The sequence below is a fragment of the Excalfactoria chinensis genome, chromosome 11 (genome assembly GCF_039878825.1).
Source record: "Excalfactoria chinensis isolate bCotChi1 chromosome 11, bCotChi1.hap2, whole genome shotgun sequence".
Taxonomy (NCBI): domain Eukaryota; kingdom Metazoa; phylum Chordata; class Aves; order Galliformes; family Phasianidae; genus Excalfactoria; species Excalfactoria chinensis.
In genome coordinates this window covers 16,847,499-16,866,043 of record NC_092835.1, presented here as the reverse complement: position 1 = coordinate 16,866,043, position 18,545 = coordinate 16,847,499, and the positions used below count along the sequence as shown (strand labels likewise).

The 18,545-nt window shown below is 59.8% G+C and overlaps 1 protein-coding gene across 1 annotated transcript; it reads right to left on the bottom strand.

Moving 5' to 3' along the window:
- Positions 1 to 587: 587 nt before the first annotated feature.
- On the bottom strand, positions 588 to 17,299 carry CARMIL2 (capping protein regulator and myosin 1 linker 2). Its single transcript, XM_072346475.1, has 40 exons — positions 17,122 to 17,299; positions 16,119 to 16,210; positions 15,893 to 15,943; positions 15,698 to 15,757; positions 14,677 to 14,798; positions 14,310 to 14,407; positions 14,042 to 14,112; positions 13,503 to 13,576; positions 13,032 to 13,107; positions 12,875 to 12,963; positions 12,459 to 12,553; positions 12,056 to 12,142; positions 11,849 to 11,958; positions 11,638 to 11,715; positions 11,422 to 11,498; positions 11,242 to 11,346; positions 11,001 to 11,070; positions 10,791 to 10,872; positions 10,517 to 10,613; positions 10,205 to 10,262; positions 9,511 to 9,683; positions 8,958 to 9,026; positions 8,610 to 8,703; positions 8,446 to 8,541; positions 8,193 to 8,321; positions 7,629 to 7,742; positions 7,287 to 7,462; positions 6,989 to 7,076; positions 6,511 to 6,630; positions 5,467 to 5,533; positions 4,482 to 4,687; positions 3,098 to 3,201; positions 2,370 to 2,766; positions 2,002 to 2,121; positions 1,751 to 1,787; positions 1,581 to 1,649; positions 1,211 to 1,456; positions 1,022 to 1,123; positions 845 to 937; positions 588 to 768 (listed from the first exon to the last, which is right to left on the bottom strand). Exons 1-40 carry the CDS (start codon positions 17,159 to 17,161, stop codon positions 593 to 595), a joined length of 4,308 nt encoding a protein of 1,435 aa, XP_072202576.1. The 5' UTR covers positions 17,162 to 17,299; the 3' UTR covers positions 588 to 592.
- Between the last annotated feature and the right edge of the window lie 1,246 nt (positions 17,300 to 18,545).

Genomic DNA, 18,545 nt, shown 5'->3' with positions numbered 1-18,545 from the left:
GTATTAAAAAAAAAAAAGGCAAGGGGGGGGGACAGGGTGGGAACAAACAGAAAGAAAACCAACCAAGCATCTTGTTTCTGTGTCGTAAACATCGGAGCAGGGAATACATTTGGTCCAGGTGGAGGGGAGATGATGCTCACGGTTGCCACAGGAGAAAGCCACGTGGGGTTTGGGGTGCTGCTGGTGGCGGTGGTTGGAAAGGTGATGGTTGAAGGTCATGCTGTGAGATCCGTGGGGCCTCGGGGTGCTGGAGGGGCAGGAGGTGTCCTAACCGTGCCAGCGCTCCCTGCCACCACCTGCGGCACAGCAGCCTGTGCCCACGGTCCAGGGATGGGGATGGTGCTCGGTGCTCCTCCGGCCTTCACGGGGGGCTCTGGGGCTGCAGCTCTGTGCCCCGCTGGAGTCCAGCCCGACAGCCCCAGTGCTTCTATGCTGACGCCTTTGGGCTGCTTCCTTCTGGAGGAGATGGTGAGGCTGCCTGGACGTGGGGCGCAGGGCACGGAGCAGCCCTACATCCCCATTGCTAATCGCTCCATCACCGTGCGCTCGCTTGCAGGGTTGGATTGGGAACAGTGCGGCGGCATGCAGGGGCTCACTGTCCCAGGGCCGGCTCCCCAAGGCCCGACACGGGGCTTCTTTGGTCTACGGCTGAGTCTTGTGCATACACAACAGTCTGTGCTGCGGCTGGCGGCCGCTCCCCGTGCAACACACAGGCTGCTGTCCGTGTCTCATCCAGCGCAGCCTGCAGCCGGTCCTGCGCTGCGGTGCCTGCAAAACCACAAAGGCCGGGCTGAGCGCAGCCTTGTCTCGGCGCAGGGGGCTCATTGCCTGCCTTGTTCCTCACCTCCTGCCTCTGCTGCCAGCCTTGGCTCGCCGCTCGCCTCTGGTCTCCGTTTCAGCACAGGCGACCGCCGCAGACGGAGGGGGATCGTGGCAGCTGGGGGGGAACACAAGGCGGCAGCACGTTAAGGCATGGGGACAACAGGAGCTGTGAGGCACCGAGGCCGTGTGTCCCACTCACTTCCCAACTCCGCCAGGCACTCCGGCTCCCTGAGCTGCTCCTCGTGGACAGAGATGGCCCGGCGGGCTCCGAGCACAGCCAGCCGCGGCGTCAGGCGGTTGTCTGCAATGGGAGATGGCATCAGAGGGCAGAGCAGGGGCTGACGTGACCGCCATGGAGGCTACCAAAGGTCGGTGGTGCTTTGGGTACCTTCTGCAGCAGAGCAGGGCGATGTGGGCAGCGTGGTGCCGGCGGTTGGCTCCCCACTGTGGGTCCTGCCTGGCCGCGGCAGGCTGCTGCTCCAGGCCCCGCGGCATGCCGGCTGCCCGCTCTGCTCGGGGCCAGCTGAGCAACGCCGGAGCTGCTCACGGCCCAGCCCTGCCAGCTCAGCGTTCAGCTGCCGCCCCAGCGCCTTCCAGGCTGGGCTGGGCTCCAATGGACCCCGCAGGGCTGCATCTGTGGGGCAGAGCGTGGATGCGCAGCCCTGTGACCCCAACGGATGGGTCCATCACAGGGTGATTGATGGCTCTTGGGTTGGCCATCCTCACACCTCGCCCTTTCCCACCGCTGACCCACGTACCTGTGGACACAGAGTGCGTGCGAGCCTTCAGGGATGGTGGGGAATCCGCAGAGCTGTCCACGATGTCCCCTGCAAATACAGGGCATGGAGGTCATCACCCCACGGCCAACCCAGGGCACACATGTGAGGGCTCTCAGGGTGGTCCCCAGGGATGGAAGAAGGCCCCTCACCATCTGAACCAGCCTTCTTGATCTCGCTGTCTTTGCTCTGCAACGAAAGATGGTGATAGAGGGCGTGGGAGGGATGCACAGACAGACACAGTGCATAGGAGCCCAAGGGATGGCCCCCATTGAAGAGGGTCAAGTGACAGGACAGCGGCTGCAGGCAGTGATAGCACTGCTCTGTGCCATCTGCCCATGGGGCCAGCACCTCCACCACCCGTGTGGGTGCAGGCTTTGCCCACGAGAAGCTCCAGCCTCACCTGCTGCTTCTTGCTCTCGGTGACCAGGCCCTTGGTGACACCCATGCGGTGCAGCATGATGTGGACACGCTGCTCAAAGGAGTTGGGCAGCTCCCCGTCGCTCTTCTCCAGGTGCCTCTTCTGCAGGACAGCAAGATGGCGGCAGGACAAGAGGGTCACGGGTCCATTTGGGGTGCCAGGGGCACCAGGCACTGCTCAAGGGTCCTCACGCCCCCACCCTATCCCACCACCAACACCACCACCCTTAGTGGGAGCAGCACCAGGTGCAACAAAGGGGTCATCCAATGTCCCACCACCACTCGTGATGGGAACAGCCCAGTGACAGTCATCCAAGAGGACATTTTGGGACCGGCTGGAGCGACGCTTACCTTGTCCTGCCTGACCCCCAGCGCCTCCTCATCCTCCCCAGGCAGTAGGATGAGGGACTGGGACTTGCCCTCCCTCGAGTACTTGGGCCTGATCCTGCGGGCAGCCTCGGGGGTCTGGCTGTGCTCAGGCTCTGCGCTCAGTGCCCCCTCCTCAGATTTGCTCAGAGCCTTGCCCGGCTCACCCGCTTTACTGGGAGCCCGTAAAATGTCACTGAGCATCGACCGCCTGCTCCTGGGGGCCGCCGCACCGCCCTCGGGCTCCTTGTCACACCGTGAGCTCCGGCTGGATTTGGGCTTCTTGAAAGCAAAAAAATTCCCAATCTTCTTCTTGAGGGTGCGGGAGCCGGAGGACGCCAACGGGGCTGAACCTGGGCTGCTCTCCAGCACTGTGGGGCTGCTGGAAGAAGCATAGGGAAGGTCAGCACAGGGCTGCGTTTGCCCTAATACCACCCTCCTCCTCACCAGGTACCACCACCATCACCACCTCCAGATGCCACCTCCGCAGCCCTTTCCCAACCTCTCTGCCCATGGAAACAGCGCCATGGGGGTCGTGAGCTCAGCCCTGCTGGGTGCCTGGAGTGTGATGTGCCATTTCCCCAGCACCTCTTCAGCATTCAGCCTGCACAGCAGGTGAAGACAGCCCAGGGCACGGCCTGCAGAGGCACCGTGCGCAGGGCTGGATGTGCGCTGGGACCCAGCTGAGGGCTGCAGTCACCCCTATGGCTTACGGCAGCTCCTCGGTGATGAGCCTCTTGGTGAAGAAGTCCTCCAGGCCCTCATCCACGCGAGTGATGCTCCTGTCCTCACTGTTCTCGTGGGCCACAGGCTGCACCTGCAGGCAAGCACCGCCTTTAGCCACAGGTGGTGTCTTTGAGCCCTGACATCAGCCAAAAATCCCAATGCACCAAGATCTTAGAATCATTAAGGTTAGAAAAGACCACTAAGATCATCGAGTCCAACCCCAACCCATCCCCACCACGTCCCTCAGTGCCACATCCTCCCCCTGTGGAGCCACCAGCTCCCAAGGAGGCTCACTGGGTGCTGGTGTTCACCATCAGAAAGCCCCATCATGCTGTGACCAGGCTGCATCCCAGCTCCAAGCCCTCCCAAAGCCTGTCTGGGTCTCTGACTCCAGACCCATGGAGAGAAAGCCTTTAGCAAGGGTGCATGTCTCAAGAAAGGGACATCCCTGTCCCCAGCAGGCAATGGAGCTGGTGCTGGGTGAGATCCTAGAGATGGGGTCACCAGCTCTGTGCCAGGGCAGCAAATTGGTCCATGGAGGAAGGTCTGGCCCCAACACGTGGCGCTGCACTGGTGGCATTTCTTGACCAGAAGGAGGCACTTCTCCACCAGCGGCCTCGATCCCCAACACCCCTTTTCATTGTGGCTGGATTCGTGCCTCCCCACCTCTGACACCGGTGGCTGTGGCCAGGTGGTTTCTGGTGGGTGGCCAGATACTGCCGCATCTCAGTGCTAAGGGCACAAGCTGGTGCCATTGGGGTCCAATCTTGCTTCCACCCACTGCCCCGTGAGGTTTGGGTGCTCCAATAATCCCTTCCCTGTCCCCCTTGGGTGACAAAACACCCACCAGAGGCTGAAAGAGCTGCTGGGGCAGCACCCGGATGGCTGACAGCCTCAACCCAGAGCATCCAAAAGTTGCGTTCTGCTTCAAGCTCAGCTGGAGGAGAAGGGGACTGACTGCTGCAGGCAGCACCTCCCCAGCACATCCCAGCCTTTTGGGGTCGGCAGAGCCCGGCACCACCACCAGCCCCGCAGAGGGCTGCAATTTGCTGCTCATTTCTGAGCCACAGGAGAACATTCAGAGGAGAAGGATGGAGGGAGACGCAGCCCCTGGCTTGTTCCCTGCCTCTCCCTCAGCTCCTGCAGTTCTGCATCGCTGATTCATAAACAAGGGGAGAGTGCCCGAGCCCCCCAACCCACCCTCCCAGCTCCAGCATGTAACACACGGAATAATAAAGCAGATACATCCCACCTCCCTCCATCAGCACGATGAGAGAAAATAATCAGCGCTATAAGGAAAAACCCGGCACGTATCCGCCCTCCCCCCCCCCAGCCCAGCGCTCAGGAATAAGGCACGGCGGCGGTGCTTACGGGGGGCTTGCTGGGCGGCTGCTTGTGCCGGCGGTTGGGCCTGGGCCTGGCTTTGGTGCAGTGCTCCAGCCTCTCCCCGGCGGTCGGCAGGTCCATGAGGGCTTGTGCGGGCGGCGAGCCGGGATGGGCGCCGGCGGAGGGCTCAGCATCCTTTGCGGGAGCAGGACGAGCCTTCCCGGCGGCCGGCAGCTCCAGCTCCGAGAGACCTGGCGAAGGGCGAGAAGCCCACCGGTGGGGAGGGGGGAACGCGCGGCCGCGGCGCTGCTGGCGGCGGGGAGAAATTGCGCGTCAGCTGTGCAGCGCAGCCGGGGATGGATCCTGCTGCCACGCCGACTGCGCTGCGCGGTCCCCCAGGGATGCAGGGGGAGGGATGCTCGGGGACCCTTGCAGCGATGCCCACGGAGCAGGCGGCGGCGGCTGCCAGAGCCCGACGTTTCCCCTAATGCCGGGTTAGGGTTTGCGGGAGAGGGCTGGGTTGCAGCCAGCAGGTTTGCTTTGGGACTGCCTCCCTCCCATGTGCTGTCCCAGCTCTCTCTGGTTACGCTCGACACGGGTGGTTTGGGATGCTGTGGGGTCCACATGTGCACAAGGCACTGGGGCTCCAGCAGGCACCACAGCCCCCACTGCCGCTCAAAGGTCGTGTGCCCTCTCCAGCACCCCCCAGCCAAGGTCCTGCTTTCCCCAGCTGCCCCCAGCCAGCCCATGCATGGCAGATTTTGTGGGGCTCAACCAGCTGCCAAATACACCCAGCACAGCTCAGCACCCTGCAGCACCCACCCGTGGGTGATACCTCCCCCCTCCATGCAAAGCCCTCTGGATGCAGTTGCTGTGACCCAAAAGGAGACATGGAGACCTCCTGAGATACCCTCAAACCTCCAACCCCTGCAAGGGAGCTCAGGGCATCCTCCCACACTGACCAGCCACCATTGCAGAGCCATGGCACCCCCCACATTGATGGTGTGAGCCCTCTGCACTGTGCCCTTACTTCTCACAGTCAGCGTGGGCCGAATGCTCCTGAAGTGTCTGTTTTTCCTCCGTAGAGCCATCTTGTACTGCAAGGAGAGAATGGAGGAGGGAGCCTGGAGTGGTTTGCATGCATCAGCGGTTGTGGGGACAGCCAAGGAGGCCATGGGGGATGTCTGTTTTGGGGACATGGCTGTGTTCCATCGCCACGATGTTCATCATAGAATCAGTCATCAAATATCTGAGGCTGGATGGAACCTTAAAGCCCATTGAGCTCCAACTCCCTGCAGGGGAGGGCTGGCTGCCCCCACCCCCCAGCTCAGGCTGCCCAGTGCCCATCCATGTCCTGGGGCACCCACAGCTCTGTGCAGCACTGCAGCATCTCCCCGCCCTCCGAGGGAAGGATTTCTTCCTGACATCTAACCTACATCTCCCCTCTGTTTGCTTAAAGCCATTTTCCCTTGTTCCATCACTATCAGGCCCTGTAGAAGATTGGATCCCTTCCTGCTTGTAAGCTCCCTTCAAGTACAGGAAGGCCGCAGTGTGAGCTCTCCCCAGAGCCTTCTCTTCTCCAAGCTAAACAAGCCCAACCCCTCAGCCTTTCTTCATAGGAGAAGAGCTCCAGCCCTCTGAGCATCATCACAGATCATCCATCGTTCACAGGTCATCCACTGCCACCATGGCTCATCACTCACGGGTCATCTATCACCACGGATCATCCAGCACCCTGCTGGGACGATGGGACTCTGCCACCTCTGCCCCATAATCACCCTTCCACCCCCAGGGCTGCGCCCTTCGTGTTGGCCCAGCTCATCCCTGGAACCCAAATAACCCGTCCACATGGCCAAGGCAGCAGACCCCACGTCACCTACGTGCTATGGGTGCCAGGAGGGCAGGAGGGCCAGGAGCAGCATGGGACACGGCCGGGACGTGCCCCAGGTGCCACAGGCTGCCCGAGCCCGTACAGGCAGCGACTCTAAGCCTGGCATCATCCCATAAGGCGGATAAAAGCCTGTGGGCACTGTCATGCAGCAGCGGGGTCACTGGGAGGGGGACGGAGCCCTACCTCCTCTGTGGCGAAGCCTCTCTCGGTGAGCTCCGAGGGGTTCCTGCCCTGTGCCGGCGCGGCGGCATCGTCCTCAGCAGGCTCCAGGAGATCCAGCCCATGCGTGGGGAGGCTCTCTGCCTAAAACCATTAGGAAGCGCTTAAATTATCCCTCTGGCTGAAGCACGCCGTGCTGCTCTGCTCCCTGCCCGCGGCCGGGATTTGCGGGGGATTTAGGGCTGATTAGCTGGCTGCAGAGCTCGGGTGCTCCTGGCCCAGGTGCTGGGTCCATCCTAGCACCCAGCATGCTTCTCCATGGGGTGTGAAGGAGCCTTATAAACTTAACCCTGCTGCAGCCAAGCTGGGAGATGATGACCCTCGGCGGCCTGGTGGGGATCATCTTGCTTTGTGGACAGCAAATCCACGCTCATTGTGCTGGGCAGCGCCTGCTCAGAGCCCCCCGTGCCACATCTCCCCATGGGGGCACATGGACACTCACCAGCTTGCACTGGACAGCAGTCAGGTCTCCCAGTACAGCATCCACAATGCAGTCAGCCACGGCGGCGGTGATGGACAGCTTGATCTCGCTGGGAGCAGGAAGAGGTGTGTCAGGGATGCCACAGGGCCCCATGCAGCAAGGCAGAACGGGTGCCTGCAGCCCTCCCACCACGATGCTCCAGCAGGAAGGTCACTCCATGGCCAAGCCCCAAACCCAAACTGAACCCAAGAAGGGAGCACCATGTTGGAGTTTATCCAATCCCCATCCCCAGCGTGCCAACTAAAGGCACAACACCCACTTCAGCTTGCTGAAGACGTCGGTGACCATCTGGTCCAGGACGGTGCTGAGGTTGAGGTTCTCCTGGAGGTGGATGCGCTCCGACATGGCGCTGACCAGCTGGTCCCTCGCCCCGCTCTTCTGCACCATGAGTGGGCACAGGTTGTGCACAGCATCCAGCACCGCCTGCATTATGGCCTGGGGAGGAAAGGGGAGTCTGGGACATCTCAACAGGAGCTGGGATCTCCTGTTTATTCCAGGAGATGCCGTGGATGCGGTGGGGGTGGTAAACAGGGGGATGTCCTTGGACCTTTGTACCGGGTGGATGAACATCCCAGCCCAGCAGCTCTCTAGGGGTTCCCACCTGGATTTCCCGGCCGCAGGTCTGCGATGCTTCCTCCACCAGGCACTCCAGCTTGTGCTGCAGCTTGCAGCTCTGGTGCGGGACGTTCCCTGCTTCGTACAACATGGGTAAGATCTGTGGTGAGGAGAGAGAACCCGTGAGTCATCCCATGGCACCTTTGCTCTGCTTGGCCTTGGGAAGCGTACACCCATTGAGAAGGACTCCCGGTGACCTGCTGGGGTTTCCATTGGTGCTGTCCTGCTTTATCTCCCTAAAGCCCCAAAAGCAAGGTCAGGAGATGTACCGGATGGAGCTCTTGGCAGCTCAATCTAGTGGCTGGAAACCCCACCTGTGGCAGCAGGTTGAAGCTGGATGATCTTCAAGGTCCCAAGTTCCAAATCTTATGGCCCTTCCTAGACTCGCAAGCACTTGCTCACATGCAGCAGTTGTGCTGACGATAGCAATATGCACTGACTGCCGGTTAATTATGTCATTAATGAATCAATAAACCACTTTGATATGAATGTAAACCCCACAGGCTGAGCTTTTTCTTGCAGTGAGCCCTCCGTCCCCACGCAGACTCACACTGACGGCCAGGTTGGCATTCCTGATGGCTTCCTCAGCACGGAGGATGTCCGCCTCCATCTCCCTGTCTGGGCAGGAGCTCAGGATGTCGACGTGCTTCTGCACGCTCAAGCAGATCTCATTCACCATCTGGAGTACAGAGAAGCCACATCAACAACTGGTCCCCCCTGCCCCCCCAGAGGAAGACATGGTGGGGATGTGGGAACGTTGAGGGTTATCGGTGATGGAGGAGGATGGATGGGGCAATGCTCACCTGCTCGGAGGAGGAGGTCAGGATGCCCTGCTGCAGCCGGAAGGTCTGCGTGGGCAGTGAGCGCCGTGTCTGGTTCCTCGCCAGGTAGGATTGGAGCTATGGCATGCAGGTGGTCATGAGCAGCCACATCCAAGCCCTGGTCCCCACCCCGGCCTCTGTCCCACCTTGTGCACCGCCTCCTCTGTCCTCTCAGGGCTGCTCCGGTACGCCTGTGCCACGTCGCTCATTGGTAAGGGCATGGACTTGAGGGTGTAGTTCCTGCCAGACAGCGGTGGGGTGAGCAGAGGGCTCTGCCCCAAGGGCACGCACCCCAGCAGGGCAGCCCATGGGACACATCTCCTGCAGCTCCTAGGAAAGCTGGGTCTCAGCCAGCTCGAGCCCTGGCCGCCATCATCCTTGGACTCTGCACCACAACTGCATGTGATGCTTTTGGGGACAAGAGGCCCTGGGGACAGCGATATCCTGGCGCATGATGGCAGCTGGCTGGGATGACCATGCTGCTCCATCCTTACCTCTCCAAAGACTGAGCCACCTCCAGCAGTCCAAGAGCAGTGGTGTTGTTCCTGTCCCACACCACAGTCCTGAGAAGAGGACAGGAATGAGAGTCATGTCTGCCTACCGAGCAGGACACCAGACTTGCACATGACCTCTCCCTTGCAGCTGCTGTGCCTCTGCACACAGAATTTAGGCCAAAAGTGGCATTTCAGGAATTGAATGACAGTGTAGAGTGGGGCAGTAAGTGCATGAGTCCAGCTGTAGCCTGCTGGGCTGTGCAGAAGCAAAAGCTGGCACACAATGGTGCAGGGTCACCACATAGGGACTGCTATTCAGCTGCTCTTTTTGCCCTTTGTGTGTCACCATATTTGTCACCAGCACTGCCAGCTGGCTGGTACAAAACAAAGATCTGGCCACAGCTCTTGACCACCGGCCAGGAACTGCGTAGGGCCAGGTCTGTGGTCACAAGAAACATCCTCTGGTGGCTTTGGCATCCCAACCACAGCCATCACATAGCCATCACCGTGCAGAGCAGACCACAGGAGGAGCTGTGCATAGCCCTGCTGCTACCTGAGCTTCGTATTGATCTGCAGAGCCTTGGCCAACATCTTGGCACCGGTGTCCCCCATGGCGTTGCCACTGATGTCCAGCGTGGTCAGGCTGGTGTTGCTGCCCAGGGCGCTCAGCAGGACGTTGGTGCCCAGCTTGAGGCGCGACTCGGCCACAGACAGGGACTGGAGGGGCTGAGTGGGGGAACAGGAAGGGAGATGTGGCTGTCAGGGTCAAAGCACACCAGCACACCTGGGTGATCATCCCTGCCACGTGGTGGGGACGTGCAGGCTGGTGGCTGCCGAAGCAGCCCGCATTACACCAAAAGCACACGCCAACACCCCCCAAGGGCAATGAGAGCTCAGGAAGCACTGAGGATTGAGCTCAAATGCCTGGCAGGAAGGAGGAAAGAAAAGAGGTGGTTGTGGGAAGCTGGATGACAGCCAGGTCACACCATGCACTTTCCTCTGCGCCTTCAGACAGGCACAGGCTCTCCTCCTTCCCTCTCCCACCTTCCAAACAGAAGCTTCTCCATCTGAGCTTTGGATGGAGAAAGAGAAGAGCAGCGTGCTCAGATGTTGGTGGAGGAGAGGGATCGTTGCTCCCACCCCGTGCTGGATGGAGCCCAGGCACCACGCTGGGTGCACCCGGGGTGGATGTTACTTGGAGGCTGAGGACAGGACACGGGGAGCTGGCTGGGACGTGCTGTACTCACACAGTCATCCTCCTGGGTCAGCTGGACGATGCGGTGCAGGACGTCCACCAGCCCATCCCTGGGGGGAGGCAGGAGGTAATGCAAAACCATGACATCCATGCACCCAGTCAGCAGAGCCCAGCCCCGCTCCACACTGGGTGAAGATGTGATCCTACAGGGACTGGGCTCACTGCAGTGTTTCCAAGAGGTGGGTAGGGGATGACTGACATTCCCAACCAACCCAGGGCTCAGATGGGGATGGGGACCTGAGATGGGAGCGTGGTGACAGAGGGGATCTCAGCCTGGGGACAAAGAGCTGCAGGTTGCACTCACTTGGATTTGATGTTAAAGTTTTTTCCCAAAGAGACGTGCCGGATGGACTTGCTTCTGCCAATGGACAGCACCAGCGTCACCATATCAGAGTCAAAGCCTGTGGGCACAGACAGCCAGAGGGATACACGGCTTCATAGAGCCCATAAAGACATTAGGGCAAAGGTTGGCTGGAGAGTTTGGCAGGGCAATGAGCCTTTGGTATATCAGTGCAGCTACGGGGGAGAAATGCCTGCTGGGACCCCTACCCATCTCCTACAAGGAAAGGGCAACCCACCGTTGTCAGACAGGTCCAGGTTGCTGATGGCACTGGCGTCAGGGATGAGGTCCTGGATGACCTGAGCTCCTGCCGACCTCAGCTTGGAACAAACAGCAAGACGTCAGTACAAGGGGAGCCCTGCGAATGAGAGGCTGCCGTCGGGACGGTCACTTGGCCCCACTGTGGGCAGGGCACGGACCTGTGGCACCCGTGGGTGCTCGCCCTCACCTCGCAGCTGCTAAGATCCAGGTGCAGGTCGCTGATGTGGCTGTTGTATGCCAGCCCTTGCAGCACAGCCCTGCAAAAGTCACCAAAGCCACCCACTGATATGAGCAACATGAGCTCTGTGCCTCACAGCCCATCCGGCATCCCTGGGAAACTCCAAGTGAGACCATCAGGACCAACATCTACCCCAAATCCCGCCTCCCCCATCCCTCCAGCAGATCCCGGTTCCAATCACACCCTATACCTGACAGCATCCGGAGGCAGCTTGGTCCCTGCCATGGAGATGTGCCTGAGCGCACGGGCCTGACTGAAGAACTCCTTGACGCTGGGAGAGATGGTTTTCACCCTTCTGGAAAGGAAGGACACAGAATGGCATCGTCTGCCATCGCTGGCTGCCCACTCTGCCCCACAGCCCGGGGCTCACCGGTGTGAGTAGACGTTTTTGGAGAGATCCAGATGGACCAGACTGGCACAGCACCCATGGACCAGTGCCCCAAAGAGCTGCGGAATAGCACCGAGGAGAACTCAGCCAGAGCACAACCCCAAAACAGACCAGAAAGGGAGGAGTGGCGATGAACCTGCATGGACACAACCAGCTCCAGGCTTCCTCATGAAGCCACAACATGGGATTTGGACTCACGGTGTCCAGGGAGCAGTCAGTGGCAGCCAGACTGAGGTGTGTGAGTGAGCTGCATCGGCCCAGGAGGCTCTGCAGGCTCTGGAGGAGAGAGGGTCAGCATCTCACCCAGGACCACACTTCCCACCCCAACAACCCCAGCACTGATGGACACGGTGTCCCAGGTGCCTCCTTGCTCCTGGTGGCATCTCCCATCCCACCATCCCATGCTCACACTGGTGTCCTCCATGGCCAGGCTGCCAGGGTTCCCTGAGAGGTCCAAGTGCCGGAGAGAGGAGCTGATGGCTTCGTTGGCTGCGAGTGCCTGGCACAGCGCGCTCATCCCTGCTTGGGTGGAGGGCGGTTGGGTTTGGGCAGCAGGACATGGCATCCCTCACCATCACATCCTCACAGCCCCTCCAGGGGTGCTGCTTGGCCGTACCTTTAGCAGTGAGCATTGTCCTGGCCAAGCTGAGGCTCTGCAGGCCCCTGGGTTGCTCCTCAAAGAGCCGGCTGAAGGCAGTTATCCCTGGGGGCAGCAGAACAAGCCCTCAATATTTGCCAGCACAAGCAAGCACCCACATCACACAGAAGCTGGGCAGCGTGGGCACCACCATGGGTGAAGGGACCAAAGGATGCCCAGAGAGCTGGTGCTGCCCCATCCCTGCAGGCAAGCAAGGTCAGGCTGGAGGGGCTGTGAGCACTGATGGAGCTGTGGGTGTCCCTGCTCAGTGCAGGGAGTGCGACCAGATGACCCTTAAGGGTCACTTCCAGCTCAAACCATTCCATGATTCTATGATGGATGACGGGCTGGGATGTGGGATTGGATTCATCCCATGGAGTACCTCTGTCTTCCAGCTGGTTGCCAGCGAGGTTGATGGTGTGCAGGATGGACTCGGGATGTCTGCTGAGTGCCTGGGCCATCTTTTGAGCAAAGTCACTGTGGGAAGGAGGACACCCACCCCATAGAATTACAGGGATGTGCCACACTGCTAGCTCCAATCAGTAACAGAGCCTTCTGAGGGCAGGCTGCAGGGGATGGGGCATCCAATCGCTGTATGGGGCAGTAGGTCACTATGAGACCTCTGCTCAGCCTCCTCTGCTCTGTGCCTAACAGGCCTGAAGCCATCAGCTCTCCTTGGACACCGTGCCCTCAGACCCCCTCCCCAGCTCACAACCCTCCTTTGGATGCTCTCTAACAGCTGTACATCCTTGTACTGAGGTGCCCAGGCTGCGCTGTGGAGGTGAGGACTTTCCTTACCCCCTCAGCCCGCTGTTCTCCAGCACCAGCTCCTCCAGCATCACCGACTTGCTCAGCATGTAGAGCAGCTGCTCGGTGATCTCCTGGTTCTGCAGGGGCACAAAGCTGCTCAGATCCCAGCCCTGAGGGCAGATCAGCTCCCCGTGCAGACACTCACCAGCCTGAAGTCCTTGCAGGAGAGCTTGGTGAACCACAGGTTGAAGGACAAGGCGGCCACGCTCAGCGCCACGTCCCTGTGGGGCGACAGAGTGCTGCAGCCCCCCACCTTCATCCCCAAGCACGTGGCTCCAACCCACGTGAGAGCAGAAACAGGGGCAGGTGGCAGAGCTCATGCAGAGCTCCACAGCTGGGAGCAGAGCCGGCTGCTTTGCATGGGGAAACGCCTGACTGGTGAGAGCCTTCAGCTCACAGCTCTGCACGGGGCTGCCAGGCTCACGTCAGGGCTCAAAAGTGAAGGCTGCCCAGCCCCATGGGACAGGGCTGCTGGCTGAACGGGCTCAGAGGAAGCAAGCAGAGGCTGCAGATGTATCCTCCTTGAAGCACCAAGCTTGGAGGTGTGACCTGACACCAGTGAGCCCCGCTGTGGGCGGTGAGGATGGGGACCAGGCAGCACTGCAGGGGGACTCACCGGCTCTCCAGGTGGCTGAAGTCCAGCAGGTTGAACTCCCGGCAGTCTTGGCCATGGTAGATGTTGTCCACATCCTGCTCAGGGGACAGACGTACAGACGGGGCTCAGCGCCACCTCCTGCACCTTCAGTGCCCCACAGACACGGATATCCCCTGAGCCTCAAGGCACATGTCCCAAATGGATGGGAACCTTCACCACTGCTTGGTGGCAACCTGGTCCTGGAAATCAGTCAGAAGAAGCCAGAGGGAAATAGGGACCATTGTGCTGGAAATGGGGACTTGGATTGGTCATTGTGCCCCAGGATGAAGGGCCTGACCATGGATCAGACCTCAACCGTCTCCAAGGATGGGGCATCCACCTTGTGGGTATGTGGGCATCCTATTGACCTGCATGGGTCCCTGCAGAGCTGTCCCATGGGTTGCTCTCCACGGGGATGCTGGGATGTAACCCAGCCCTGCAAGAGGCCCAGGAGCATCCCATCCCACTCCCTTGCCCTCCCAGTGACACGTTGGGATGCTCTGTGGTGTGGGGCAGCTCACCCACTGGATCTCTTCACGGAAGGCAAAGCCGTTGTAATCACATAACGCGGCGTAGGTCTCCGAAAACCCACCTGCAAAGAGAAGGCAGCACTGCAAGCAAGGGAACCCTGAGATGGGCAGAAAGCAGGAGAAGGAAGGCAGGGCTCTCCTGGCCCTCTTCAATGGAGACAGAGCGTCCTGCCTGGTCCACAGCTGTGTTGATGGGGAGGGTGGCATGCTGACTGTCCATCCTTGGAGAGCTGCCCCATGGCACAGGCTGTGTGCTTACCACAGGGCCCCTGGTTGCTCTGCAGCATCTCCTCCAGCGAGTCCGTGACCATCCGGATCCTCTCATACAGGTTGGGGGGCGAGTTCTTGAGCAGCGTCCTGGGCAAGGGCCAGAGAAGGGAGTGCTGTAGGGCTGGCAGGGCATCCCCACCAGCTCTGAGCCCTGTGCCAAGCCCAGATGGTGACCAGAAACATTGATCCCAATCTGATTGAGTGATACGAGGGAGCAGGGTGCTCGTTTGCCCTCCTTTGGAGCTGCTTTCTCCTTGAGCAAGGACCCAGCCTATATTTTAGGCCTTCCTGAGCAAACAGGCAACACAACCCCTCAGGTGCCTACGTGCCAACCCCGAGGAGCAGAGGAGCCTTACCCAGGGGAGGAGTCTGGAAAGACCTTCTTAAGTGACATGGTGACATGGACAACAACTTGCTCCAAGTCATCGAAGGACATGAGCCGGAAGGAGTACGAGGACGTATCCGTTTCTATGACAACCTGTGTCCAAAGGATGGGAGATGCCTGGGAACGTGTCCCCGAGCCCACAAGCACAGCAGCGCCAGCAGCCAGGCACTCAACCTGCTCATCATCCCCGCTGCCTGCACCAGGTAGGGCTGAGAGCACTGGGTAGGTGGGATGAGCTGCGTTAAAGATGATGGATGTGCTGGAATAAGGCATCAGTCCCCCCACATGCAGTGTAAAACGGGGAGGGGAGGGGGAAGAGTGCTTAACCTGCAGGATGATGCTGTTTTAGTGCCCACCTGGAAGAACACCCCCTGCCCTCTCGCTGCACCAAGCAACCCCCAATGAAGGTTTCCTCCCTGAATTTCTCTAATTGGGTTTTCAAGGCCTTTTTTTAGCTCCCAGCTCCTCCCGGATCCCATAGCAACGCTCTCCCTGATTTAATTACAGGCTGGCTGAGCCGCAGGAGGAAGACACAGCGATCTGCTGGGACCGCCTGCGGGCTGCTCCAAGCACAGGTGCTGGGGTTTCTGCTCCCTGCCCTCCCCCCCGTGAGCTCAGACCTGCAGCCTGCTGCTAAGATCCAGGCAGGAGCCCCACTTAGAGCTGGAACGCTTCTTTCTGACAATGCTTTAATGAGCAAAAGGAAGATTGGATGCTATTAGGGACCACAGCACCGTACAGGGCTCAGATGTCCCATTGAGGGCATCCCACTCTTCTTCCTGCTCCTTCCCCGCTGCATTGCTGCCCTGCTCTAAGAGGATTAGTGGGGTTTAACACACTCTCTGGCTAAATTTGGCCTCGCCTGGGTTAAGCCAGCTGCAGTTTATCACCTTGTCCCCACCGAACAGGAGCAGCTGCCACGGTCGGGGCTGCAGCCATGCTTGTCCCCAGCCCTGTGTGTGCCATGGGGGTCCCCCTGCGGTGCCACTCACCACGCTGGGCTCTCGCACCGTGATGTCCCTCACCTCCAGGAAGCTGAAGCTGCTGTGCACCTGTGGGAGGGGAGCATGGGAGCAACACAACCTGGATGGATGGGACCCATCCTCTACCCCACGCCAACCCCCCGTCACCCCCATCCCACCCCACTCTGCAGCCCAGGGGCTCTCCTAACCGAGCCCAGAACTCACCCTGACCGGCAGCATGGCCAGCAGTACATAGGCTCGCCAGGGAGTCAGCACCTAGACAGGGGGAGATCGGTGTGATGGGAGCGGGGTGGACACTGAACACCAATACTTCACTCTGTAGTAGGGCCAGGGCAGAGAGTGGGATGCCATGTTGCGGTCCCCCCAGGTGGATTTTGGGCCCTGTTCCATGCTTACTGCAGAGGGACATTGCGCAGGACTGCACACCTACCAAAACGAAGTCGTCGTACTTGGATTTCACAGCCAGCTGCACGCTCTTGAGCAGGAGGATCTGCTTCGCCCCCAGGGAGGCGGTGATGCCCTCTGTAAGGATCAGTATCGGGGTCACTCTCGTATGGCTGAGCCCTGCATGCCCGTAGCAATCCTTTCCCCCTCCCATGTCAGGACACCACTGACATCCAGCTCCCCTGACCCACAGCAGCAACCCCACTGCATCCTTCCAGAGGGGCCATAGCCCCACCAAACCACATCAGCATTGGGATGCAGCACCGTGCTGTCCTACACTGATCCCATCCAGCCCTCCCTATGGGACATCCAGGATTGAGTTCTGCCTACACATTCCTTTGGAAACCCCCTTGATCACAATGAGCCACCACACGTGCTGACACTGTTCTGTTTGCAGCCTTCGCCTCCATTGCTCAGAGGAGGATGGCATCACTGCAAGCTCAACCACCTGCCCCCATGCAAAGCAGCCAGAGCTGCGGTGCTGATGCTGAGCCCTGCTGCTGGCAGAGCTCCTGCACCCAGAGCTCCTCTGTCAGAGCTCTTGCTTGGATTTCCGCATCCCTGCACTGCATGGTTTCACTCAGCCCCATCTCTGCACACCCAGCCCGTCGGGGTGGGTTTCTATTTGTGTGCCCACGGGACACGCAGTTTCAGTTGGCACCCAAGGAGGGCAAAAGCAGAGCATACGGGTCCCCATTGCACCATCCCTTCTGCAGCCTGCACAGCCCACCTGGGAACCCCACCACCAGCAAACCCTGACGGGCAGCAGGAGCTGCACAGAAACATGTCCTTGAGGTTCTAGCCTGGCTTTTGGCCTCAGCAGCGTCATCCTCAACAAGTGGGCTTGGTGAGCAAGAGCAAACCTGCTCAGAGCTCCCTAAGGTGCATCTGCAGGCCATGAGGAGCTCCAAGCAGCTCTGCCGGCCCCAGCGTAGCCATGGCCTTAGGACCCTGCACCAATGGGCACCCAACAGCACAGCACAGCTTACCTTGCAGCTCGGCGGGGATCCCCCCGGGGGACACGGCCATGGCGGGGCGAGCAGCGGTGTCAGGGCAGCATCCTCCAGCACAGCCCCTGCTGTGTGCCGGGAGGAAGCACTGAGGTTACCAACCAGCAGCACCTCCTCCCCCTCGCTGCACTCGGTGCCTCTTCCTGCCCCGTCAGGCAAGATTTACCCAGGCAGCAAGAGATGAGAGATGAGAGCGACGGAGCCTGCAGCCCACGCAGCACCCGCGAGACCCTGAGAGCATCTTCGAGCTTTCCAAGGAGGCCATGAGCAGCATCTTCCAGCTCAGAGGCTCGCTGGTGTCCTCTTGCCCTACAGAGACTGGGTTTGGGAATATATTTCTGCTTTGGTGGGTGGCGAGAGAGAGAAGAGCTGCTCCCAACATGGAGGAGTCCCCTGAGCCCAACCACAACACATGGCAGCTCTGTACCAGGAGCCTTCCTGACGGCCTCATCACTTCAGGAACAGGAAGGGCAGCAGCCATACCCAGCCCAGGGTGGTCCTGTTTGGATCTTCAGCTCTTCCAGGACAGCAGGTTTACTGGTTCTCAGGAACAAAACTGAGTGTGATCTGACTGCGGGTCCCCACTTCTTCCTTCTTACCCTTCCTGAAGGGTCTTCTTCCAGGTGTCACAAACCTCCTCAGGTCACCAGGTTTCAAAGCTGATAGACCACGGCCTCACAATGGTTTCCTCAGCACCCTCAGATGTGTCCTTTAGGCTGCCATTAAGTTTGGGCTCTGGGAGGTCACCAAGAAGCAAGATAAGAGCATCACTGAACGCCTTGATCTCTCTTCCATGTTTTCCATGTCCTGCTCTGTTGAGCAGCAGTCTGGGCTTCTTAGCTTCAGCTCTTCCTGTTCCAGAAGTCTTGTGAGGATGGGTAGAAGAGATTGTTTGATTTTCCCCCACAGAAGCAAAAGAGAAAGCCATGGCTGACACTCCTTACAACACCTCAGTCTGACCCCCTTAGCTGGAACTTGGTGGGAGGGGAAAAATCAGCCCCTTTGAACCTGGGAGCTCCCAGCAGGTGGGATCAGGTGCCCAAAGCAGGAAACCCAGCTCAAACCGAATGTAAAACCAAGGCACGGTTAGTGAGCACACACACACACACACACACACACACAGAAACCAGGTCAGCCAGTGAGGCATGAGCTGACAGGTGGGTGAAGGAGGCTGGTCACAGTGCTCCCATCCACACCACACCTGCTATACAGACAACCCCAGAGCCATGGAATCAGTGAGCAGCCAGTCCAGCACCTTTCAAGGCTCCCCTTGGCCGCCCTCAGTGCTGGCACACAGCAGCGCTGCTGTAAGGTAACGGAGCACGCTGCCTACACAACCAGCACAGCTATCTGCACGCTACCACCTGCAGCTGCCAGCACATCATGACTTCATCCCAGCAGCC

What these genes read in the sequence shown, in the direction of transcription:
- CARMIL2 (XM_072346475.1), bottom strand. Translation starts at nt 17,161, where the DNA reads ATGGCCGTGTCCCCCGGGGGGATCCCCGCCGAGCTGCAAG. An exon ending in CCTGCAAGGACTTCAGGCTG is followed by an intron (nt 12,964 to 13,031) that starts GTGAGTGTCTGC and finishes GTGCCCCTGCAG; the next exon opens with AACCAGGAGATCACCGAGCA. An exon ending in CCTGCGGCCGGGAAATCCAG is followed by an intron (nt 7,463 to 7,628) that starts GTGGGAACCCCT and finishes TTTCCTCCCCAG; the next exon opens with GCCATAATGCAGGCGGTGCT.